General features: G+C 34.4%; 1 protein-coding gene across 1 annotated transcript in view; it reads right to left on the bottom strand.

Annotated features, from left to right (window-relative positions):
* Positions 1-3,874: 3,874 nt before the first annotated feature.
* gask1a (golgi associated kinase 1A) overlaps positions 3,875-26,910 on the bottom strand; it is a 45,681-nt gene continuing 22,645 nt past the window's right edge. Inside the window, exons 2-5 of the mRNA XM_039694302.2 lie at positions 21,900-23,222; positions 9,734-9,856; positions 7,387-7,490; positions 3,875-4,771 (exon numbers count right to left, since the gene is read on the bottom strand). Coding sequence (XP_039550236.2) covers positions 4,567-4,771; positions 7,387-7,490; positions 9,734-9,856; positions 21,900-23,222 — 1,755 coding nt within the window. The 3' untranslated portion in view covers positions 3,875-4,566. The remainder of the gene's footprint in view (positions 4,772-7,386; positions 7,491-9,733; positions 9,857-21,899; positions 23,223-26,910) is intronic.

The following is a 26,910-nucleotide window of genomic DNA, read 5'->3' as shown; positions in this document are numbered from 1 at the left end:
ACTGGTTTGAAATGAATGAATAAAAAGAGAACCAACTCAAAAAGAACCGGATTAATGTCGGTTCTAACTGTCATTCTGAGGTTCCTTGGAAAACTTTTGTGGCCCATTTGTTTTTTAGTTGGACATGACTGAAAAGCTGACTTTCAGCTCTGCATGTAGCTTTGATTCATTCATTCTACCCCAGTTCTTTGGTTCAATTACAGTTCTTGACATGATTATTGGCTCAGTCGGTGCTCCACAAGTGTGCGTGCTACTTTGGATGTCTTGAGTCATCAACCTGGAACTAAAGTTCAAATCAATTCGATTCAGTGAACCGGCTCGACCGGTTACCAGTTTAAAAGAACAATTGGTAAGACTTTACAATACGGGTGCACTAATATGCATTAATTCATGCTTAACTAATGCACTGATAATCATGAGTTAATGTATAACTAATGAAGAACTAAACCATTAATTAATGATTACTTTATCAGCACCTAATAAAGAGTCTATATAATTAATAGATTAAGTATTACATGAATTGCTATTGATTCAATGTGTCATTGTGTATTAATTCCTTAATAACATATTTTATTAACTAATAGTGTAAATTAATGTGTTAATTACCACAATTAGTCAAAGCTATGGGTTTCACTTTATTTGGATGGTCCCTTTAACACATTCAGTTAAAGTGTTACCAAGCTATGCACTTCAGCTTCCAGTTGTCTGCTTTAATTAATCATTAGCTAATGATTTGCAAAGGTATCATTATGTTATGACTTTACTTGTTGCGGCACATCATTATTAACTAGTCATTTAGTAATTGTAGTAATTTGCACATGAATTTGCAGTAACAATGAAGTAATTAATCATGTATTAATGCATATTAGTGTACCTGTCATATTATCTGGAAGTTGAAATACAAGGCTTTGGCTCATTCTGGTAATTAACATATTAATTAACACTATTAGTTAAAAAAAAATGAGTTATTACTTACTTACTCAGTTCTCAATGTGGTAATCATTAATGAATAGCTTAAATAATCATTAGTTACACATTAATTCAGTATTATTTGTGCATTAGTTAAGCATGAATTAATGCTTATTAATGCACCCGTATTGTAAAGTGTTACTGAACAATTCATTCAAGAATTGAATATCACTATCATTTAAAACAGCAGTTGTGAACCAGAGAGCCGGGGCAGGGTGTAAGACTGCAAAACTGGAACCAGTTCCCTCTGAAGACAAAAGGACTTTGCTTGCAAATTAACATGTGAACAACACACACACACACACACACACACACACTCTTGCAGAGATCACTCACACAGGAATATATTTGGTTTTAATGTGAATGTGATAATCTTTAAAAGGATTGTTGAGTATCATTTTAAAGGTCTCAGGGTGACTGGTAAAGATGTCTCATTCCCAAAGAAGTAAATCAAAAGGTAATAAAGTTCTTAAGAATATATAAATATCTTGCATACAGAAGGTTGTACCTTCGAGTTAACACCTTCTGGCCTTTTGTCTGAATGCAAATGGTTACCTACTGGTAAATTTCCACTGGAACTTACATATGAAATGAGGACTGACTATATATAAAGAAATGCAACGGAGAGTTCAGGGCTGCATTTTCTGTATTCAGATGAGCCTGTGAGGTTAAGAGTATCGCGACTCTCAGCTCACCTAACCACATGTTGGGTAAAGTTCTTTGGTCGAACATTTGATGGTTTGCATTGATTATCTTTGAATTGATTATGGAATTGTAATGTTACATTTACCTGACATAATTAATTGTTATCTTTGATTATTCTAACAGACTTTGACTTTATTTTCATTAGAGTTAAAAGGAACAGTAAAACTTTAACGTGTATTTAATGATGCACAGATATCATTGTTAAACCTTTTTCATTTTATGGAGTCAGATGAAACGATTCATGCATCTGACTCCATAAAAAAATGTTATGCATTTAATTAAAAATCAGTTTGCCATGGAAAAGACGGAACACGCATGAAACCTTCACCTCAAATCGAAGTCCGCCATTGGATCGATTTTGTGGTCTTTACGAGCCCGTTCTCATCCCAAAGCGCCATATAGGACGCTTTTGCAAAAGCGTAAATATCCAACGCACATTGCACCCTTTAACGTCAAATGAGACGCAGATATATTTGGGCAGAAGGCGCCCCCTAGTGGTCTAACCCTTACCCTACACCATACCTAAACTTAACCATAACCGAAGCGTCTCATTAGACGTTAAAGGGTGCCATGTGCGTTGGATATTTACGCTTTTGCAAAAGCGTTGTATATGGCGCTTTGGGATGAGAATGCGTTGTCTTTACAGGGGTCTTAGCAAACTTCTAAGGAGGCCTCAAGATGACTTTAAAATTATTTAAAATAAGAGAAAGCAAGCATTAAAATTAGCCAAAACAAAATAAAACAAAAAAGTCATCCCAACTATGAATATATATTTTCTTGTTATGCCAAGCATTTAAAATAATAAGAACATTGAGTAGAAATTGGGTTATCAAGTAGAAAATCTGGAAAAGTTTCAGATAGAAATTGTATCCATCATTCTTGTCCAGTAGCCTATCACAAACTGGAGAAGTGCTTGAGGAGAGACCCCAACATGATTATAAAACGCTTTGGGTGTACAGTACATGTGAAAGCGCCACATAAATGCCTCATTCATTCATTCATTCATGTTTTTGTGATTTTGTGTTTTTGACAATGGAAGGCCAAAACAGAGTCTGAAAGGTTGAGAACCACGGGTCCCAATTTTCATTGCTCAACCAACCATATTTAACTGTAGTGCGTGTACAGTATGTGACCTATAAGACCAAGTCAAAAACCTAGAATTATGTATGATAACTCTGCATAGCACAAATTTAGACTCAGCAGTTTTGTTCACCACTGTACCTTCAGGCACTGAGTGCCAGCAGGGGATACCTGGATAGGGCTCATTTTCACTCCACACCACAGTTTCAGAGTTTCATAGTTCTCAGCACCTATTCTAGACTGTATATCAGCCTTCATTAAAGATTAAGCTTGTACAACATAATCCTATTTTTTTTTTTAAGCTTAGCTTCATTTTTACGGAGGCGTATTGTATTCACTTGAAGAAAAAAAAAAATCTACTCTGTTTTTCTGAATTAACGAGTTAATTTTTCATGAGAAAAAAAAAATTTGCTCTGTTTTTCTGAATTAATGAGTTAATTTTTAATGAGAAAAAAAGTGTTTGCTCTGTTTTTCTGAATTAACGAGTTATTTTTTCATGGAATTTTTTTTGCTCTGTTTTTCTGAATTAATGAGTTAATTTTTCAGGAGAAAAAAAAAGTTTTTGCTCTCTTTTTCTGAATTAACAAGTAAATTTTTCGTGGATTTTTTTTTTGCTCTGTTTTTCTGAATTAACGAGTTAATTTTTCATGGATTTTTTTTTTTGCTCTGTTTTTCTGAATTAACGAGTTAATTCAGAAAAAAACAGAGCAAAAACTTTTTTTCTCACGAAAAATTAACTCATTAATTCAGAAAAACAGAGAAAAAAATATTTTCTCATGAAAAATTAACTCATTAATTCAGAAAAACAGAGATTTTTTTTTCTCATGAAAAATTAACTCATTAATTCAGAAAAACAGAACAAAAAAAATTCTCATGAAAAATTAACTCGTTAATTCAGAAAAACAGAGCAAAAAAAATTTTCTCATGAAAAATTAACTTATTAATTCAGAAAACAGAGAAAAAATTTTTTTCTCATGAAAAATTAACTCATTAATTCAGAAAAACAGAGCAATTTTTTTTTCTCATGAAAAATTAACTCATTAATTCAGAAAAACAGAGTAGATTTTTTTTCTTCAAGTGAATGCAATACGCCTCCATTTTTCATATACAGATGCAGTTATCCTTTCTGAATGCACCACAGAAAGCCTTGGATGACGTTCTAAACAAAACCTCCATTCATTCCATGTAAATTCTGATTTCGTCCAATGTAAATGAGTGAAAGATTTTCTACATTTTTTTTAGTTGTAAATAAGCCAAATATTTTGACTTTCATTAGACTGACGAACCCCTTCCACTATGAAATCTCATTAATCCAAAGTCCCACTCCTCATAACTGTAATATTAAATATTACATATATTCTAATTGGCTGTAACCGTGTGCCACCGGGAAGCACTTTCACATGCAGCATGGAAAGATAAATAGCTAGTTGTTGAAAGCATCGTGTCTGCTTAGGACATAGTCTCAAGTCTCTTCACAGTGATGGGCCTCTGCATGAGTCCTGCTTTGCAAATGACCATCTGGAATCTCTTCTCTCATACTGAGAGCATCAGTTAATCAAAGTTCAAGGACTGTCAACACTTATTAGGGAAATCACTCAAAAATCCATGCAAATGCACTGCCTCCTCTCATTTGAGCTGTCTTCCATAGTTTGCATGACTTTGTAAACAGCACATCAAACACACTTCGAGACATGCACATAAATGAATCTGGACGAACCAAATTAAAGCAAACAATTACCATAAATCTTTTGTGTCCTCTGAGAATTCAGTAATTGATTATTTGCTAAATGTGAGAATCTCTTCATGGGAGAGTTATAGATCTCTGTTAAGTCTCAGTTTGTTCTCTTGTATATGCTGGAGAAGGGCCTTGGCTCTCTGTTCTATGTGCCGGATGAGCGATTTGAGTCCGGACACCTTTCCTCTGCTCATCCAGAATTCCTGATCCACAGACAGGGAGCGGAGAAGCATCCTCTCCAGACATCCTGACTGCAGCACTGAAACAGCACGCTCCGGAAATCTGGCAATCAACAAATACACAGTTAAGGCCCGTTCACACCAAGAATGAGGATAACTAGTGCGGCCACACCAACACTCGATATTGTTCTTTTTTTTTTTTTTTTTTTTTTACAAAAAACAAACAAACAAACAAAAAAACAACAACAGAAAAGTGAGCTGTTTTGGCGTCTCCCTTTTTAAATACACCAGCTCTTTAAAGCAGGATGGATTCTGATTGGCTATCCATGTTTTTATCATTCATCAGCTGAAAAAAAAAAACGATATTGTTTCTCTGTGCCATTATCGTTAGTTGTGGTGTAAACTCTGCTATAGCAACGCATTCTCACCCCAAGGCGTCACCTTTGACCATGCTTCAATATTTGACGTTTTAGGCGCCCTTTAGCGTCACTTACATGACGCGATCCTACGGCGTCATCTAACTGACGCTAAAGGAAAGCGTCAGTTAGAGGACGCGGTTAGGTTTAGGTGTGGGGTGGGGTGGGGGTAGGGTACACGCGATCCTACGGCGTCATCTAACTGACGCTAAAGGAAAGCGTCAGTTAGAGGACGCGGTTAGGTTTAGGTGTGGGGTGGGGGTAGGGTACACGCGATCCTAGGGCGTCATCTTACTGACGCTAAAGGGCGCCTAAAGCGTCAGATATTGAAGCATGTCCAAATGCTTTCCAAGGCGTCAGTTAAGTGACGCCTTGGGGGTGAGAATGGGCTGGCTATAGAACCATATCTTTATCCATAGAGCTATCGTTCTTAATGTGAATGGGCCTTTACACTGAATGTTTTGTACATGTTGATCAGTAGAGGGGCATTTTCATTTTTTCTTTTTACAATAATTATAACAATATTCTTAATCTAAAATTTGAATCAGTAAACATAACTTTTCTACTTCTTGGCTTTTTTACCCAAATGTAGGCTACTTGCAATGCATTTTAGGGTCAACAGTGTGTTGCTCAAGGTCACAATGGTAAGAAGTCATGGTTCAAACTAGTAATAGTTAACCCATTTTAACCAGTTTTATACTTGGCCACACCACTCTAGCCACATGTTTATACAATAACACTGTATATAACCCTGGTCCTGTGGCCGGTTGCACCAGTTGTGTAAGTTGCTTGCAAACCTTGTTTTGACGTAAACGGCACTGCGTTTTTAGTATTACACTTAGTTGAAATGTAATGTATAAAGTAAATATTTAAGGAAGTAAATAGCCTTGTCTGTGAAACTGGGGGATATAATAATTAAGCCGTTTTGTATTTCAAAGGAAACATTTTTAGTTACATAAAGTTAGAATCATGGATAAACTGGCATTATTGGCATTGTTTAATCAATTCAAGGCATTTCTTGACTAAATAATAAACTTCTGTTCAAATATTTGCAGCTAGGTATTGGATTATTGAGGGTAAGCTCTAACTAATAACTAATAATCTTTGCAACAGAAGTGAATCAATTAAAACTAAGGTCCCACTTTATATTAAGTGGCTTTAAGTACTATGTACTTACATTGAACAATAAGTACAATGTATTATTGTGTTCCTGTTGTATTGTAAAACACTTTTGCTGCTATTGAGGTGTGATACGGGTAAGGTTAGGGACAGGTGTGGTGGTATGGGTAGGTTTAAGGGTAGGTTAAGGTGTGAGGGGAGAGTCAACTGTGTAATTACAAATGTAATTACATAAATTAATTATAGCTGTAATTACATGCTGGAATTTTAAAATGTAAGTACAATGTAAAAACATGTATGTAAACAATAAGTCCATTGTATCAAATTATTAATTTCAATGTAATTACATAGTACTTAAAGCCACTTAATATAAAGTGGGACCAAAACGAACTTTAACTGGACAATAGCTTAATTCTAGAGCTGCTTTAAAGCCAAAACAATCTGTATAATTTCCTATTATCACTGTTAAACTTCTTTGAAAAAATCTGTATTGTTAAAATCGCTTTATAAATGAAGGTGACTTATGACCTACTTGCTACATTCTGCTTTCAGAACAAATGGTGCAACCATAGTATAGAGTTAGTTGCAAATTATATAGTAGTTTCTAAGGGTACTTTTACATGATATTTTTGTTGATCCTGGAACAACATACCTGTCTGGAAATAGTCCTAACCCTATCCCTACCCCCAAACCTATCCCTACCCTAGCTTGCCCCTAAATTCAGAGGGAAATGATAGGCGAATAACATGCATATAACCCTTGTTGTAACTCTAAACTTCACAAGTTTACATAAACTGTAAACTTGTCCTTCAAATCTGATTGGATGATTGGAATCAATGAAGTTGATCCAGGAACATGTTGTACTTCTCCACAACTTTCAATTTCTTCTTCTTTATTCTTAACTTTGATGTTTACCATTCATTTAGGCCATGTATAAGGCTCATAACTCCATTAAAACAATATTTGAACTCCATAACCTTAGACTTATTGCTTACTTTACGTATTCTCGAACCAGCATTTCACAAAGAGCTTTCCGCTCTCCGGAGGAAATATTACAGCTCGGCTCATATGCTCTAGTTGTAACTGAAGTATCCAGGAAGGTATCTTTCCAGGATCAGGGTTGGAGACCCCTGCTGCAAACAGTATACGGTTATAATAAATATTCACAAATATTAATACTTACTCATCAATACCTTCAAGAAGTCTGAAGTTGAGATTGTCTTGTGGTTGGTGAGGTCTTCCTGCATTGTCAATAAAAACCAGTCTGGATATTTCTGTGTTCCGAACCTATAAATAGAGGTTTACACAGACCATAACTGAAACGATTCATCGTTATTTACTTGAATATCATATGCAGAGACCCCAAATTGTTTAGAAAAATAAAAATTCTTGGAAAAGTCATTCCAAAAACCATAAGACTTTGGTCCATAAAACTTTGGTTCATTTTTGATATTTTTAATGAAGTATAATTTCTGATTATAGATTTGTTGAGCAGTTTAATCCAACTCTTCAAAAGAGGCTTGATCATATATAACTTCAATTTTGGCTTTTTTTTTTTTTGCATAAACATGAATTAACACACGTAGAGCACATCAAATGTGGTAAACAGAAGCTCAACTGTATTTTCTTGGCATGTCAGAACCAACCTTTTATTGGTTCTTGCAGAAGCTCAAATGCGCTTGTGTGACACACAAAAACAAACCTCATTGAACGTTAATCAATTTTTATTTTGAAGACTAAATTATATTATCATATAAAGCCATTAAGTCACTTTTGAAGACCTGGATAAACCACTAGGGTTCTTATATTGTGTTTACAATGTCTTTTTGAACCATTTTGAAGTGTCAAAGTTTTGGTTGTGTGTACTTTCGATGGAGGGACAGAAATGTCTTAGGTTTTAATATCTATCCTTTGTGATTTGCTGAGGGTAATTGATGACAGAATTGTCTTTTTTTTGTTAGTGAACTAACCATTTAAGTCACACTTAAAAATGTTAGAATTGCGTTGCATTAAACACAAAATATCTATAGTGCTATACCTCTTTTCTTTCTTTTGATTCTTTTTAATTGCATTTCTAATCTCACAATTGTGCCAAAAGTATATTCAGTGTGTACACATATATATGCATATATATATGTCAAGACTAAATTATGACTGAAACATCCTGTCTGCCAAAAACTTTTTCACTTCACATGCACGTTTAATTTCAGGGTCAGGATCAACAAAAAAGTCAGCTTTTATGAATTATACTAGTTGCTGTGAGCTGTAGGTTTCTAAGTGACAGGGAGATATTTCTAAAATTGTAGAAAGATTTTGAGAGCAAGCAACATTAAAACAGATGACTTTTGGAGCTGCATTTCTCCAGCTCTCTGAACACTTTCAGATAATGACTACACAACCAATCTAAAGGCTCCCATGGAAACGGATTGCCTTGACTCATTTTAGCTGCCTCACTTAATATAACTGGGTTTCTAACTCACAGTTTGAGTGGGAGCTCAAACTTCTCATAGATCTCAAGAGCTGCTGGAAAGTTATTACTTTTGATATTGGAAAGCAGAATGAAAGATGTTTTTTTTTACTACTCTCTCCTGGAAAACGAATGCTTGCCAGTGATGTAACCTTGTTGTGAGACCGGTCAATAAAACTAGATGAATAAAAAAGGAACTGCTTCAAGTTTCACTGAAGCCATGGTGTCATTATTTATGCATGTTTACTCTCTTCAAGGTCAAATGAACTCCTGACTATAGTTTAAGGGCACTTTATTACACTAAATTATTTTACATTTATTTTAAAAATGTATAAATATACCCTTTATCCTCCAAATATAATATGAATATATATGCTTTATCATCTGATATAATAATACAATGAATTAGAAGTGAACTGATCCATGGGATCATTATTTATGCATGTTTACTCTCTTCAAGGTCAAATGAACTCCTGACTAGTTTAAGGGCACTTTATTACACTAAATTATTTTACATTTATTTAATTTTTTTTTATAAATATACCCTTTATCCTCCAAATATAATATGAATATATATGCTTTATCCTCTGATATAATAAAACAATGAATTAGAAGTGAACTGATCTTGTACCCTTGAATAACTTTTTCTTACGAATAAACAATTTCACTTCTATAAAATATTGGATCCTTTTCTCCACAACTGGAGTTGCAACCCGATCGCACTGCAATTCATACGAATTTTACGAGGTGGCTAATTCGTACAAATTCATGAGACCTCAATCGTACAAATTCGTACGATTTTTGCTAATTCATACATATTTGTATGAATTCATACAAATTACCTACCCCTGACCCCGCCCCTAAACCTACCCATCACATGGGTTTAGACAAATCGTACGAAGGTCGTACAAATTCGTATATGAATTAGCCACCTTTTAATCACTCGTACGAATTCGTACGAATTGGCCGTGAGATGATATGAGATAATGTGAGGATGTTGTGTGCTGCTTTGTATTGACATGTTATCAGATGATCTGACAAATATCTCCAATATTTCATTTACCAGGATATGCACCAGATTCAAGTCCTTTGGGTTTTCACATTTGATATGTAGCAGGTTTTCTACACAAAGTTCTGATGGGTCTGGTCTGAAACCACAGCAAGACCGGTCCAGTCTGTCATTCACCTAAAAAACATCAAAAGAATTAAGATGTTAAAGGAAATAAAATGCTCTGTAATCTGTTACACTTAAGTTTGGGGACCAATTCTCACTATTAACTTGCTTATTAGCATGCATATTACTAGCATATTGGACGTTTATTAGTAGGTTACTTATAAAGCACAATGCCTTATTTTGCATGACCATATTCTACGTCCCTAAATCCAACTTAACCACTACAACAACAACCTTACTTACTATTACTAAGCAGTAAAATGGAGTTTATTAAGGCAAAAGTCAATATGAATGTGTTCCCCAAACTAAAGTGTGACCAAATAGACACGGTTAATCTCTTTTATACTATGACAATAGACATGAATATAGGCTTTTAAATCTTCCCTTTTGAAACTATTTGTAACTGAAAAGTAAAGTGTTAATGTAGTAATCCAAGAAAGACACAAGAAGATGATTAATCTGACTTTTAATGAGCATTAGGTAAATCAAAGCACTACACGCTATAACATGGTTAACACTAGAAATCGTACTGAGGAAAACTCAACACAATACACATGAAAATACACTAGCAGGCTAATTAACAGAACTGGAGACGGGTGCCTAACATAATCAGTAACCATAGAAACAAACAAGGATTGGGAACACAGGCAAAGAGGAACAGAACAGAAACAAACCATCATACTCGTGACAATAAGGTTCCAATTTATTTATTTATTCAGAAATAAATATAGACCCAATTTAGGTTCCCCAAAGAACCTTTGTAACAGTTAACCAACAGTTAACCCTCTGGGGTACTTCGCCGTACAGTCACACATGGGACCTTCACGGTCATAAGTGATCGGATAAATTTCAGTAAAACCAATCAAACGAATTTTTGTTCTATAATATTTTTTCTTTTTTTTTTCTGTGGTGTTTTGAGAGAATTCTATGAATATAATTAATATTTATGCAATAACTATGATCAATTTTTTCCCATTGATGATGATATAATTTATATATATATATATATATATATATATATATATATATATATAAATATATTATTTTTTAATTAATGCTGTATTTTAGGTTAAAGTAAAATCTAGGCTCTTAGAGAAATGTTTTTCAAGCAGATTAGCGCCACCTGTTGGAAGTAGTGAGCATATTTATAATGCAATGTCATATTTTAACCACTAGATACAGCTTTCTGTAGAAAGGATTGTAGATTGTAGTTGTTTTTGGACATTAATTTACTTTTTTTTTTTCAGGTTGTGGTTAAGAGATTCTCAAAGACTGTTTTTGTCAAGATTTTTGTTTGTTTGGTTGATTAAAAAAGGTGCTCAAGTATAAGTTTATCAAGTGACGAGAATACTTTTTGTGCGAAAAAACAAACAAAAATAACGACTGTATTCGACTATTCTTTTTCTTTCTTGTGGGCCTGAGACGAGAGTTCAAGAGATTTCCACGACGCATGCATGAGATTGGGATCTCCTTCAACTATTTCAGTTCAGTTCTCGCGCATGCGTCATGGAAATCTCTTGAACTCTCATCTCAGACCTACAAGGAAGAAAAGGAATAGTCGAATACAATCGTTATTTATTTTTTATTTTTTCTGCACAAAAAGTATTCTCGTCGCTTGATAAACTTATACTTGAGCCACTGTTGTCACGTGGAATATTTAAACTTTTTCTTCATTGACTTTCTGGGCCGTCAATTTCAATCCCTTAGGGAGCCTATGTAGCAGCGATTCACCTCTCAAATTTAATCAAAAATATCTTCATTTGTGTTCTGAAGATGAACGAAGGTCTTACAGGGTTGGTTGGTTTCATTTTTGGGTAAACTAACCCTTTAACCACAACTCATACTTGTTTAATCAGTGTTATTAACCTCACAAATATTCAAATAAGAAATTAAACACAGCATTTTCAGTGTAAGCCTACTGTATACAATCATGAAACCTGATTTAGGATTGTTTTCTAACGCAGAGTAGTATGAAGTGTTTTCAGACTCATTCTTCCTTTGACAAGGCAAGCAACTATGAGGGCGGAGAGTATTAAGAGATTCCAGTGGTAATGCTGTGGTTTATCTTTTCTCACAAGATATAACAACATTACTCCTCTTTGGTTTCTGTGTCAAGATACCACACTGTGGGTGAGGAGTTACAGTGAGATGGTGCAGAAAGTGTGTTTTACATTCCCAGTTTGAACACCTTCCTTCTCCCTCAAACTCCACAGGCCATACTGACATATCACTGCTATATTTCACATTGTGAAGTCAACCAGGTATGATCTCACAGAACAACTCTCTTTATCCGCTGAAAATGTATATGATTTCAAAAGCTGGGTAATAATTCTGCTTTTAAATGTCATAAGCATTTTTTCCCCTCATGGACATGAAAAACAATAATTCACTATTTTAATAATAAAAATGGTAACACTTTACAATAAGGTTCATTTACTAACATGCACTAACCATGAGCAATACATTTGTTACTGTATCTTTGTTAATGTTAGTTCATGAAAATACAGCTGTTCATTGTTTGTTCATGTTAGTTCACGGTGCATTAACTAATGAGTTCACGGTGCATTAACTAATGTTAACAAGATTTTAATCAAGTATTAGTAAATGTTGAAAGTAACATTAACAAAGATTAACAAATGCTGTATATGTGCTATTCATTATTAGTTCATATTAACTAATGTAGTTAACTAATGTTAACTAACGAACCTTATTGTAAAGTGTTACCATAAAAATAATTCACTCCCATGATTTATTAATTTGTTCCCTCAATTTGATTAAACTAAAACAAATTATTACAATGTGGCCACGATTTATTAATTCGAGGCAACTAATTATTAAATTGTGCACACAATTAACTTAAAACAAGGGAATGAATTGGTTAAATGTGCTGACATGGCCACGATATATGCCTATATTTTATTTTATTACAATTTTTGGGGGGGCTGAACTCCATAATGATGCAAGTTCAAAAGGGATTTGAGATTAGGGTGGAAGGGAAGATTATCAATAACAATTAACTTTGGGCTGTTTATCACAAAACTTGTGTATTTGAATTGAAATACAGCAGAAAATTTTAATATATACCATATATTTTATTTTGATTTATTTAGGAACTTAAGAGTAAATAGAAGAATAAAGAGAAGAGTAAACCACAGTCAACGGAAAAGAGCACTTCTTGTGTGTCAAAGGGGAGAAAAAAATATAAAAATATATAAAATGAATACATAAAATCTATGAAGGTTTGCAATGACAAGAGTAAATGACAATTATATATATATATATATATATATATATATATATATATATATGAAGAGTTCAGATGCAAAAGCCTCTAAATGCCATTTGAAATTTTGTTCTAGAATGACCATTTTTATCAAGCTTGTACGTATATTTAAGTTCAGTAATTTCACTTAAATGACAATTAATAGGTAATCTTCATTGCCATTTAAGTGAAATTACTGAACTACTAAAAATTATCATTTTAGAAGAAAATTTCAAATGGCACTTAGAGGCTTTTGCATCTGAACTCTTTATATATATATATATATATATAATCTTGTCTTTTAAATGTTTATGTTTGCTTGGCTTTGTTTGGATTTACCTGTGGATACTGTTAAAGAATGTCTTGGATCTTGACGAAGAAAATAAAGATCCAAGACATTAATAGTTCAGAGGTAAATCCAAACAAAGCCAGGCAAGCAAACACAACCATAATGAGACCGGACAAATGAGAAATGAAAACACAATGAACAGCTGAACAGAATGACGAAATCAAATCAGTAACCATCGTGACAAACTCTTGCGGGAAACAACAAATATTGTCCAAACATAACAGAACCATGATTGTTAGTATAAAAAAAAAAAAATCTTTGTTGATTAAGTTTAAAATGATTTATAAGTAGCCTTAAAAATAGATGGGAAGAGATGCTATGTCACTTGTCATGCTGAGAATAATACGATTTTAACATCAGCTCAGTGTCTGTGAAACAGCTGTCAGTTCAATATCAGAAGCAGACAGTCGTCAACACACATTGTGTTCCTCCTGCACATCATACTCAAATCTATGCACTCTTTCTTTACACAGCCGGCACTGTGATAACCTTAGGGCTTGCTTGCGTAATGTTCAAGCCGAGTACTGCCACTGAACCATGGTGAATGCCAAAGAGCATTTCTGTCGAAGACATTTCCATGTCACAGCTCCTCAAATTCTGAATCATGTAACCTTTTGCTCAGAAACCGAGACAAACATTTTTTTTTTCCATTTGTTTGAGTGATGTACAGAGATTTTATACATAGCACATGACTATTGGTAAAATACACTTCTGTTTAGCATAATAACAATTTGATTAAAAAGCATTGGATCCTTCAACAGAGGCAAGGCAATCTAATGTTTTGTACAGAGTTCACATGGTCCATGTCACAAGTGTTTGTATTTGGCCGTGAAGCAATGCAGGATGTTAAACATGTACTATTGATTTGATATCACCTTTTTTTCTTTTTCTTTTTTTATTGCAGATTTGGACCCCAGTATACTCAGACTTTTAACTTACAAACAAATAAGTAACACAAATATTTGAATATTGCAACTTACTATATACTGTATATTATATTATATATTTAAATATCCAGCTCCCACATCATAGAATCCTGTGTTGAAACTGTGAAATTTAAAAATATTTTAAATAGGAGAATATATCAGCCATTATGCATCTTTATCTATCAATACTTCTCAAAAGGTTATACTTCTGATTATATATATATATATATATATATATATATATATATATATATATATATATACACTGTAAAAAACATTGATGGTTTAACTTAAAAAAGTAAGTAACCTGGTTGCCTGGTTGTTAAGTTCATTGGAAAAAGTGAGTTAATACAATGAAGGAGAATGATTTAATCATCATAAACTCAAAATGATATGTTATCTGAACTAAATAAATTATTTAAGTTGATTTGACAAAAGAAAAAATGTTGTGATTACTACACTGTAAAAAATATTGTTGGTTTAACTTAAAAAAGTAAGTAACCTGGGTTGCCTTAACATTTTAAGTTGATTGAACTGTAAAAAGTGAGTTAATACAATGAAGGAGATTAATTTAATCATCAGAAACTCAAAATAATAAGTTATCTCAACTACGTTGTGATAACAAATCTTGAAAATATTTTTTTACAGTGTATATATATATATATATATATATATATATATATATATATATATATATATATCTTTTTTTAAAATATAGATAGATATATTTTAATTTTATATTATTATTTTTTTTTTTTTAGGATTTCCTTGCCTTAAAAAGTCAGGGAAAGGGATTTTTTTTAGGAGAAATAATGGAATACTAAATTATATTTTTTATTTTTATTTATTTATTTTTTTTAGATTTTTTAAATAAATGCATTAACAGTAGCTGGCCATTGTCTAAGCCGATGTGTAGCGATGCATGAAGTGTCTCTTAGTTAGAGTTTGCTTCCAAACATTTTGCTGTGACAAACTGCACCAAAAAATAAAAAATCCCCTTGATTCTGATGTGAAATCCATATGCTGAAAATGCTCACCTCGTTTCTCGCACACAATTCAAAATCATGTGAATTCCCATTGAGATGATCGTGTTTCACTCATTTCAAAGGCAAATGAAATGCTTGGAACAAATAATATTGTAATAAAAAAAAATTATGTGAAGTGTTTTCCTCCTCACAACAAAAGATGCTAAGTCTATTCATTTTGCTACTTAAATATGATTTTATGGTTGGCGGCATTGTATTTTATGCATTATCTCATTTATGATCCTATCAGGCCAAATCTGTCGCCCCAATTAAGAACCACTGATCTAGATTTCAAAGCGGCACACAGAAGGTCTTGTGGTGACAGTGAGTGTGTCCTTCACACTGTTCTGTGCTTAAGGGTGTGAGGTTTCACATCAGTGTCATCAGAGGTGCTAAATGAATTGAGAGGAACAAGTGTTCAAGGGTCCCAGTCAGCAATTTCACCAAATCAATACAAAGCTATTAGCTTTTGGCCATGTTACAGATATTGACTTTTCTTCTAAGACCTAATGTATTATTCATGGACATCCATAGACCCACGTTTTTACAGCGCACACAGTTTTAACACACGCAGATTATACTCACAAATCCATCAAGCACATTCATGAGCACATGCAATTACACATGCACTCACATTCTGCCTCATCTGCCATCAAGTGATATTTCCACTCTTGATTCAACATGGTTTGTAATCAAGCGGGAAGAAGTGTTTTTCTTTAACTCTTAAGCCGGGTTCAGACTACAGGAGTTTTTAAATCTTAACCGATTGGGAAATCTTGGTGTATCACACTCTGCAAGATATTCCCTGCGGTGAAAATCCAGCTTTTAAAGATGTTTATATGTCTATGCATTTTTTTTAAAATATGTTTTAAGACAAACCATGTTCAAATTTACAAGTCAACACCATTGTCCAGTATTTTCTCTTTTTTTTTTAAACTGCAGTGAACCAAAGACAATTTCGAAAACATGGTTTGAGATCGCTGGTGTTTCTGACATCACTACTTTGTAACCAATCAGGTCAACGTGTGATCGTCAATGAGTGGATCTCTGAGCTGGTGACGGGGTTAATTTGCATAATTATTCATTGAACAGCTTATGTTAAATTTCAATATATATATATATATATATATTTTCTTTTTTTTTTCCAAGGAAAAACATTTAAATATGTGTTACGTCCAAGGACGCATTCAAATTGTTTTTGTTGTTTGAAGAGTGTTGTTGGAGTGTATATTTCTTTCTTCCTCTCTTTGCTTTCTTGATAGGTAAATTACTACCACATTGTGCTAATTCATCGACCTGAGCACTGGTGTCTTGAGGACTTCCCTATAAAGTAGCTAAGATAGGGTGGAGGAAGGAGACAGACAAACGCAGTGTTGAGGTTGTTCCGCTCTTCAGTCCCAGACGAATTAGCACTCGTTGTGCTCTTTGTTGTACAATGTGTGCGATGTCATGACATTCAGTTGAGGTAAAGACATTAATAAGTTAACTTGTGGGTAACGTAGGGTGAAGGAGGCCTATATATTTTCTCCTGTTTAATATTTTGGTTTTCTTTTGTTTGGGTTATGTTTTTTTTTTTTTTTTATTCGTAATGTTTCATTTAATATTTTCTTGGTTACTTTTGAACCCCTGCTTAACATAGAAATAAAAGTCAGACATGCCGTCTTTGAAACCAATGTTTTGTTGTTTGTGACTCTGGGGCTGGAGTGTTGAAGATCCTTAATGTCTCTGCACATATTTATTGCATTTGCAATAAGGTCAGCTGCAAAAACTAACCATCCACTCCTTTTCAGCACTCATTTTTCAATGCGTGTCTTTAGTAAATCCTGACAGAAGTTTATTTTTTCATATAAACAAACAAACAAACAAACAAACAAACAAACAAACAAACAAACAGGCCAGATGAAAAAAAAAGTAATGCAAAGTAATGTGACACATTTAATTTGAAATTAAATTACACATGAAAAGTAACTGAATAACGCAATTACTTACTTCTTTAGGGACAAACACAATATTGTAAAGCATTACTTTTAAAAGGAAACTTTACCCAACACTGATCATTCATGACATGGTTCAAACAGATTGGTAGGTGACTGTAACAATATAGAATTGGGGATAATGCTTTAACAACCAGACTTTGAAAAACTTGTTGACATGTATTTAAATATTGGGGTATATTAAATATATTACTACCTTTGGGCCTTGGATGTTAATATTGGATTTTTTGAAAGCTTTGCAGTGTAACTTTTTCAGACAAAATGATAAAAAGTGAAAAAAAAAAAGGTCAAAACAAATAAATAAATTAATACTTTTTTTATAATACTGCAATTCCCAGAGCATCACGCACACTTATTTTATGTTGGCAAAATTAGAATCATAAATTTCATTCACTGTGAATGATAATATATCTAATATCTTGATCACATGAGGATTGTGATTAGGTATCACCTCATTAACAGGTTAAGATGATGTCTTTTACACTTTTCTTCCTCTCCTCCACTTTTTGCTCCACATAGCAGCAATTTAAAAAAAAAATCATCATTGTCATCATGGTGACGTTTAATTCAAATTTTAAACATAAATAATAGAAAAAAAACTGTGTACTTGTATAAGTACAACGTGTACTTATGATGATCAGGTTGAAGTGAAAGTGACTGGTTGAAATTTCCTTTGTGGTTTTGTGATTTTATGATAATATTCACAAAAGTACAATTGACCTATGGCTAAGCCACGCCCCCTCCACTCACTAGGACAAACCTACGCTATCTCACAACCAATTCGTACGAATTCGTACGAGTGATTCAAAAGTGGCTAATTCGTACGAATTTGTACGATTTGTCTAAATTGGCTAATTCGTAAAATATGTACGATTTAGCAAAATCGTACTAATTCGTACGAGTGAGGTCGTACGAATTGTTACGAATTAGCCACCTCGTAAAATTCGTACGAATTCCTGTGAGATCGGGTTGGACAAACAGTCAACTTTCGGGGACAGGTGCGATGGCAGCTGTCACAGTTAGAGACATTTCACAGGAGGAAATTGGTGATTTTTGGAGACAGAAAGATTACATATCATCTCAAAGTCACCTAAAGGGCCTTAACTATGCATTTGAGGTGTATATTAATAATTTTATTGTTGAGAAGGTCGATGAAAAGCAGCTAGAAGCTAACCTTTTCTAATGTTAGGCTAACGTTAGCCAAACGTTACGTTGGAGATTTTAAAGATAGCGTTCAAGTACTCAACTTAGAACAGATGTAGACATCCTTGTTTAATTTATCCACATTTAGTTGGTGTTGTGGTCTACCGCATAACTTAATCCAGAGGCAGACTCTTATCTCGGTTGAGAACGGGCTTGGCAAAGGGTAAAAATACACACCGTCACCCAGCCTCTCGGGAACCTAGTGTCGGAGTTGCACCCCATGCACACCGTTTGACCATTTTAAACTTAAAATGACAAGAAAAAACGAATGAAAACTGACTAACTGCAATCCATTTCAATGGACGTGGAAGCAGAATATGTCCGAATGTATTGGGTTAGCTGTGCACTGTGATTGGTTCATCGCGTTTGAGGGCGTGGCTTAGCCATAGGTCAATTGTAGCTCTCTTTGACTAATTTTAACACAGAAGGAAGCATTTTTAAGACATTCCATGCAATTGGCTTTATGCCCAGCTGCACTACTTCCTGAACTTCAGCCAGCTTCTTGTTTCCTGTCTGCCATTATTGGCCAAATTGATTAACTCAGGTGTGTCTGATTATTGTTGCCATGACTACTGAGTTCAAGCACACCTGAATTAATCAATTTGACCAATAATGGCAGACAGGAAACAAGGAGCTGGCTGAAGTTCAGGAAGTAGTGCAGCTGGGCATAAAGCCCATTAACAGTACAAAAATGTCATTAAATATTAACTTGGAGTTTCTTTTGTGGAGTTTGTACTGTTTTAAGCCAGGCTCAGACTACAGGAGTTTCAGGATAAGTTACCTATTCCAGAAGCACAAAAAAAAAAAAAAATATATATATATATATATATATATATATATATATATATATATATATATGAAGAGTTCAGATGCAAAAGCCTCTAAATGCCATTTGAAATTTTCTTCTAAAATGACCATTTTTATCAAGCTTGTATATTTAAGTTCAGTAATTTCACTTAAATGACAATTAATAGGTAATCTTCATTGCCATTTAAGTGAAATTACTGAACTTAAATATACAAGCTTGATAAAAAATTATAATTTTAGAAGAAAATTTCAAATGGCATTTAGAGGCTTTTGCATCTGAACTCTTCATATATATATATATATATATATATATATATATAAATCCTACAAAATATGTAATAAAAATAAATAAATGTAATAAAAACAATGGATTGATAAGAGATAATTAAACTGAGCTACATCACCGTTTCATTAAATTCATGCCAAATGCACACATTCAAATACATTTTGAAACTGCCGGTGATTCAGTTATAGTAACTGGCTGGTTATCCCTCACAAACATTGTTTTAAACAACTAGGTTGACTTGTTGCACTCACAGTGATAGGATTTTTAATTAAAAATCATTCTGAGAGCTATCATTAGAAAGCTGACCAGGAAGAAAAGAAAAGCAGCCTTATATGAAACTTCTTAAACGTGAAGTGTGTAAAAATAATGTTTTTCTTTAAACTGTTTTCTCCTTTCCTAGTAATATCTAAAGACAACATGCAATTTTGAGTTTGTATTTTTCAATATTGTTATGAAGCTTTTATTCATATGCAAATATTCATTTAAATTAAAAGCTTTTGAATATGTATATATTCATGTATGTAACTTTTAAAATGATTAAGCTTATGCTGCTTATATGCTTTCTTATAAGCTTGTTGTGAACCTAAATATTCCAGTTGAGTCTTTAAGCTGCATTCTTATAATAGAGATTCAACTGTGGATCAAACCCTGAGTTGACAGATAACTTTTATTGTGAACATTTGAGACCCCTGAACTTGTTTTAAACCGGTTTAAATTTGTTTGTTTTTTCAACTCCAGACCTATTCTTAAAATCAGACTTAACTCTGAGGCAAAACTTACTGTTAGTCTAAACAATGCCAGATGGGGCAAGTCTTCAAAAAACATGTTTGAAATCTAAAATCACACACTTCCCTTTTAAGAGAGTCTGTTTTGAACAGGAAAAATGCCAATGCTAAAAATGGAAAACATGAATTACTTTAAAAACCAGGCTTGGCAGGTAGACCATTATGTAGTTGGCGGGCCTAAATGTGGTGACTCATAAAAGAGTTTCTAACCACAACGGTCAAAGACATGATTAAAATGCATATAAACTGGAACTTAAGTTAGTGACCAATTTTATTCTATTGTCTACATATCCCAATCTTTGGTAACACTTTATAATAACTGCACGCTATTAATCATTAGTTAAGCATGAGTAAACAGTTAATACATCATTTATAAAACATTAATAGACATTAATATGCAGTTTATAAATATAGCTATACATGCTTTTTTCTTGATTTATAAGCATATCTATAATGCGTTTAATAATTGTATTTTCATACTTTGTTAATGATCAATTAATAATTTCTAAATGAAGTATAACATTATTTGCAAACCAGTTGTTTAAGAGTTGTCAGTCATTTATAAGATCACTTAGAAAGTGTAAGTAAATGTAGTAAATACAGGTAGTTATAAAGCATTTAGTGGCGGTTAGTTAACTATTTTTGTGAGCTAATCTAAAGTGAGGACAATTCATGCCTTGTAAAGCATTTATAAAGACGATTTAAAGACTCGTCAATCTTCTAAACAGTAAAATGTAACAAACACAACACAGTGATACAGAACATAGAAATATTTAACAGCCTTTAAAAATGCTTTACAAGGCATGACTAGTCCTCACTTTAGATGAGCTCACAAAAATAGTTAACTGACCACTACTAAATGCTTTATAACTACCCAAATTAATCCTTAGTTACAGCATTAATACATGTTAATAAAGCATTTATCAACACATTAAGTAGCCATCACTATATATCTGAATAATAAGATGTATGAATGTACATTTAAATAGTTTATTAATCATTTACTTACTCACTCTAAGTAATCGTATGAACCACGGACAACTCTTAAATAACTGGTTTATAAAAAATGCAATTCTTCATTTAGAAATGATAAATTGATCATTAATAAAGGATGAAAATACAATTATTAAACAAATTATAGATATGCTTTTAAATCAAGAAGAAAGCCTTTATAGCTGTATTTATGAACTGCTTATTAATGTCTATTAATGCTTTATGAATGATGAATTAATGGTTTACTCATGCTTAACTAATGATTATTAGCGTGTAGTTATTATAAAGTGTTACCCAATCTTTTTAGGATTCATATTATAAGATAATCACATTTTCTTGTGTACATATGCAATTTACTCTCAGAAAATATTTTGTGCAAACCAAATATCCAAAATGTTGTAATATCTTTTCACAGTGCCTCTTACCTGCAGCAGGAAGTCAAACAAGGCCAGCCGCCCCCACTCTGAATGATGAACTCCCACACATGTTGTGAAGTTCAACGGTACGCGAGCACCACACCTGCTCTTAAGCAGAGTCTGATATTGTGGCCAAGTAAGTGAAAAAGAGTTCTGGTCGTTGTCAGCATCAGACAGATGCTGGATGCTGGGATCCCACCATACCACTGGTCTGGGAGACCCAGTTGTGTACCTGTATGGTAGAATCTCACTGTGGAATGTTCTCAACACTGCGGGCAAGCTCCGGTTCAGACCAAGGACTCTGTCCAGGTGAAAGGCGAACACCTCAAACCAGTCATTGGGGCGTTTTATGAGAGCACAGCTTCCGGTCTCGCAGCGTTTGATATGATTGTCCCCTGCAGAAGCAACAATGCTATACCTATCACTGAATCCAACCTGAAGCACTTGACCATGGCCTGGAAGCCTGGCTTTACTCAACACAGTGCCGCTGGAGAGAAGCGCCATCTTTTTCACATCATCCTCACTGAACCAGGGTAGAGTCTCTGCTTTGGTCCGGTTCCAGCTTTCAATAAAAGCCTCATCAGAGACAGTCTTACACCAGTCAGTGGCTGACTCCTTGATGCCAGCCTTTGCTGGAATCCCATTGTTGTTTTTGGGCCTCTTCCTCTCTGTGGGCCCTGCTCGTCTTTCATGTGTTCCCTCTTCTCCAGGGGCCTGTTTCAGTTTTACCACCTGCTGTGTATCCGAGAACTGCCCCACAACCCTCTTTGCTCTGTCCCCATCTGGAGTGCATTTGTGCCTGCATGTCTTATTATTTGGGCGGAGGCTTTGGATGCTGGCAGCCTGAGGGTCACGTCTGGAGCGAAGAAGATGGATGGTTGTGTTATTGCTATTTTCTAGTCTATTGGCTCGCCCTCGTTTGGCACTGGCTGCAAATGGCTTGTTTGTGTCCTGCAGATATCGTTCTTTTTTGTTTACTTTACTTTTTGGATGCTTTTCGGTTGATACTTTTTCCTGAAATTGTTTTCCGGAGGAAAATGATAGTTGGGGATGGTTGACCATCAGGAGATGCTTAGCGGAGTCTTTCATTTCAAGGTTCTTCCAGGTTCTGCTGTTCTGTCCATATGAAGATACTGAAAGGTAAGGTTTCTGAGACCACGTCTCCACCAGCTCGCTGGGTTTGTTATTGCAGGGGCCCCGTAGATTCTCCCTGCTCTCCTCAGATGGGAAGGGTGGAAGGGTGTATATCATCGCCACTGTCAGACTGAAGAAAAAAAGGAAGGCCACCACAAACCGACATTTTAGTCTGAACTTCAACCACACTCTTAGAGCCTGAAAGACACAGCAGAGAGGGTAGTGGTAAAGACAAATGGTACAATAAAGTCAGCAAGCAAGTCGTAAATGTACATCTCAAAGAGAAAAGGTTTTGTAAACTACAACAGGAAAAGCAGTTTGGATTTCAGGAAAGGTGGGGAAAATCTAAATTAGGGAATGTTTTTAGAGGGAGTTCCATTCAGAGGTGTTGATGTTGAACTCACAAACTTGAGATTCATTTCACCCTTTTCCATATGTGGATAAGATTGACATTATGCCTAGAGATATTTTCCATATGTGTCTGTTTCATAGTAGACTCCATGTTCTATAGTGTCAGACTGGAATGTAGACTGATTTTTTCCAAGCTGTTAGTTTTACAGAGATAGGCCATGCCAGATAATTAATCAGATTAAAGGATTAGTTCACTTTTGAAAAAACTTTTGCTGATAATTTACTCAAACCCATGTCATCCAAGATGTCCATGTCTTTCTTTCCTCAGTCGAAAAGAAATTAAGGTTTTTGATGAAAACATTCCAGGATTTTTCTCCATATAATGGACGGTCCAAGGTCCAAACGACAGATAATAACAGTTTCAGATGCAGCTTCAAATGTCTTTAAACGACACCAGATGATAGTATGAAAATGTAACTTTTCTAAGGACAAATGCTAGCCTTGCTCTATTCTGTGAGGCGCGTTTTGTAACGTCACGTAATACGTAATTACGTTCAAAAGGTCACGGGCGACGTAGCCGGAAGTACAGAATCAATATCGTCCGACATCGTTGTTTTACCTTTTAATTCCTTTTTTGTAAACGGTGTTTGAGTTAGTTTGCACGTTCAACCTATGCATTCAACTTGTAAACACTCTGATTCTGTACTTCTGGCTATGTCGCCCGTGACCTTTTGAACGTAATTACGTATTACGTGACGTTACAAACGCGCCTCACAGAATAGAGCAAGGCTAGCATTTGTCCTTAGAAAAGTTACATTTTTGGAATGAGCTTTGAAATAACCGATCGTTTCGCATGATAAGACCCTTATTCATCGTCTGGTGTCGTTTAAAGACATTTGAAGCTGCATCTGAAACTGTTATTAACTCTCTTTTGGACCTCGGACCGTCTGGTTCCCATGTAAGTCCATTATATGGAGAAAAATCCTGGAATGTTTTCATCAAAAGCCTTAATTTCTTTTCGACTGAGGAAAGAAAGACATGGACATCTTGGATGACATGGGGTTGAGTAAATTATCAGCAAAAGTTTTTTCAAAAGTGAACTAATCCTTTAAATACAGAATGTATTCATGTATACAGAAAATACATGTTTTTTAAACTTATTTTTTTATGGAATGTTGCAGCATTGCACTCAGGTCTAAGTCTCATGGCCCTCTATCAGAATTTGGGAAGATTGGAGAAACTTAATTTTTCGCCCAAAAAAAAAACGTAAGGGGTACCACTGTCGTTTTTTTTTCGGGCCGAATTTTTGAGTTTCGATATCTCAGCTCTGGAAGGGGCTAGAGCCTCCATTTTTGCACTCAGGTCTAAGTCTCATGGCCCTCTATCAGAATTTGGGAAGATTGGAGAAACTTAATTTTTCGCCCAAAAAAAAAACGTAAGGGGTACCACTGTCGTTTTTTTTTCGGGCCGAATTTTTGAGTTCGATATCTCAGCTCTGGAAGGGGCTAGAGCCTCCATTTTTGCACTCAGGTCTAAGTCTCATGGCCCTCTATCAGAATTTGGGAAGATTGATTTGTCTGTGCACATCATTATTTTTAAAAATTATGATAATCATGCCGTCTATTGCAACTTCCATTTCATGCCGACTTTAACATCCAATAATAAACAGTAGTGAAAAAATGAACAATGCCTTTGTGAATGTTATCGTTTTTGGCTTATTTTTTAGTTGCAGTCTCTAATTTTCCTGCCCAAGCCATGACCCGTTCCAAACTGGGCGAAGCCTGTCATTTAAGGTTTAGAAGAGGTACCAATTCTCCCAAACTGTACACACAACTGTAAAAAACTGAAATAATGCCTGGAAAAAAATCACAACATTTTGATAAAAAAGCCTAGATTTTCTTTTGTTTACTGTGTCAAACAGTGTTAACTTAGCAACAAACAACAATAGCTAACAACAAACTATAGTAGTCAAAGTAAAGTGAAGCTCTTTTGAAAAAGTAGTTACAACGTAACTACAACGTTATGTATAACTACAACATATACATTACAAGAAAAATGTATTTAAAATGATAGTATTAAAAAAGCTACTCTGGCATGATACTAACAAATGTAGAATAGTTACTCCTCAACACTTGAAAATGAAATTTTAGAAAAATGTAATATACAAAACCATAGAAAATATGTATTTCATATAGAGGTGGGTATACCAAAGTACATGTATGTTGTTACATTTAGCCTGCTTGAGTATTTTTTTTTTTACTTTTAAGAGTAAATTTAAATGTACTTTTACTATAACTCGAGTCCATTTCTAATGGAAAAACTGTACTTTTACTTCGTTTAGAGTCCATCTTACCATCCATTATTTTTCCGATTCAGACTGGGTTTTATAAAAATAGACACTCATTTTTTAATATTAGGAGACTGTTTAAATATTGTATGCAACCCCTCTTCTTCTGTTGTCCCAGAGGCTGAAATTACATGAGATGCAGATAAAGCATTTGACCGGGTGGAGTGGAAGTAACTTTTTTACACTTTAGAAAAATTTGGTTTCGGTCGCAAATTTATTTCTTGGGTGAGGTTACTTTATTCTGGCCCCCAAGCTTCTGTCAAGACAAATAATACTCATTCAGGATAATTTTCCCTTCACCGGTCCACTCACCAGGGATGCCCTCTGAGTCCACTTCTCTTTGCCATTGCTATTGAGCCCCTCTCTATTGCAATCTGATACTTTTATAATAGGCATAAAAAGAATGGGTACAGAACAAAAGGTGTCTTTGTATGCGGATGATCTTCTTCTCTCCATTTCAGTTTTGGATATGTCGATACCTACAGCGCTGTCTTAAAGTCCTTTGGTTCAATCTCTGGTTATAAATTAAATCTAGGCAAGAGTGAGATTTTTCCACTGAACTCTGCAGCTAGGAACTACCCTTTACATAATTTTCCATTTAAAATCTCCCAACATATTTACCTATCCTGGAGGTTTCATCACAGATACAGACCTTTTTAAATGTAACTTTGCTAATTTGTTTCTCAAGATAGAGAAAGATTTTGAGCACTGGTCACTGCCTCCCCTGTACTTGGATGGAAGAATCAACAAGGTTAAAATGAATATCCTTCCAAAATTCCTCAAAACTTTTTTCGCCAAATCGATTCCGTAATTTTGCTGTTTTATTTGGAATATAGATCCCCAGAATCCGTAAGGCATTCCTTCTGAGACCTAACATACTTGGGGAAATGGCTTTACCTAACTTTCAGTTGTTTTACTGGGCCACAAATCTTAGGGTCATACAATACTGGTTAAATCAAGATTTTTCTCATGACTTATTTGTATGGCTTGCCATGGAAGCTACCTCATATATGCCTACTTTGCTAGCAGCCTTAGAACATGCTCCCATTAAATGCTCATCTTCTCCCTACACCAAAAAATATCATTAAATCTAAATTGAGAATTTGTAGGCAATTCAGACACTTTGGCTTCCTCTATTTCTGCACCTATACCAGCAAATTTTGCTTTCTTACCATCATTAATGGATAG

This window comes from Pimephales promelas, chromosome 12 (genome assembly GCF_988280905.1).
Source record: "Pimephales promelas chromosome 12, fPimPro1.hap1.1, whole genome shotgun sequence".
Classification (NCBI taxonomy): domain Eukaryota; kingdom Metazoa; phylum Chordata; class Actinopteri; order Cypriniformes; family Leuciscidae; genus Pimephales; species Pimephales promelas.
This window is presented reverse-complemented; position numbering and strand designations above follow the sequence as displayed.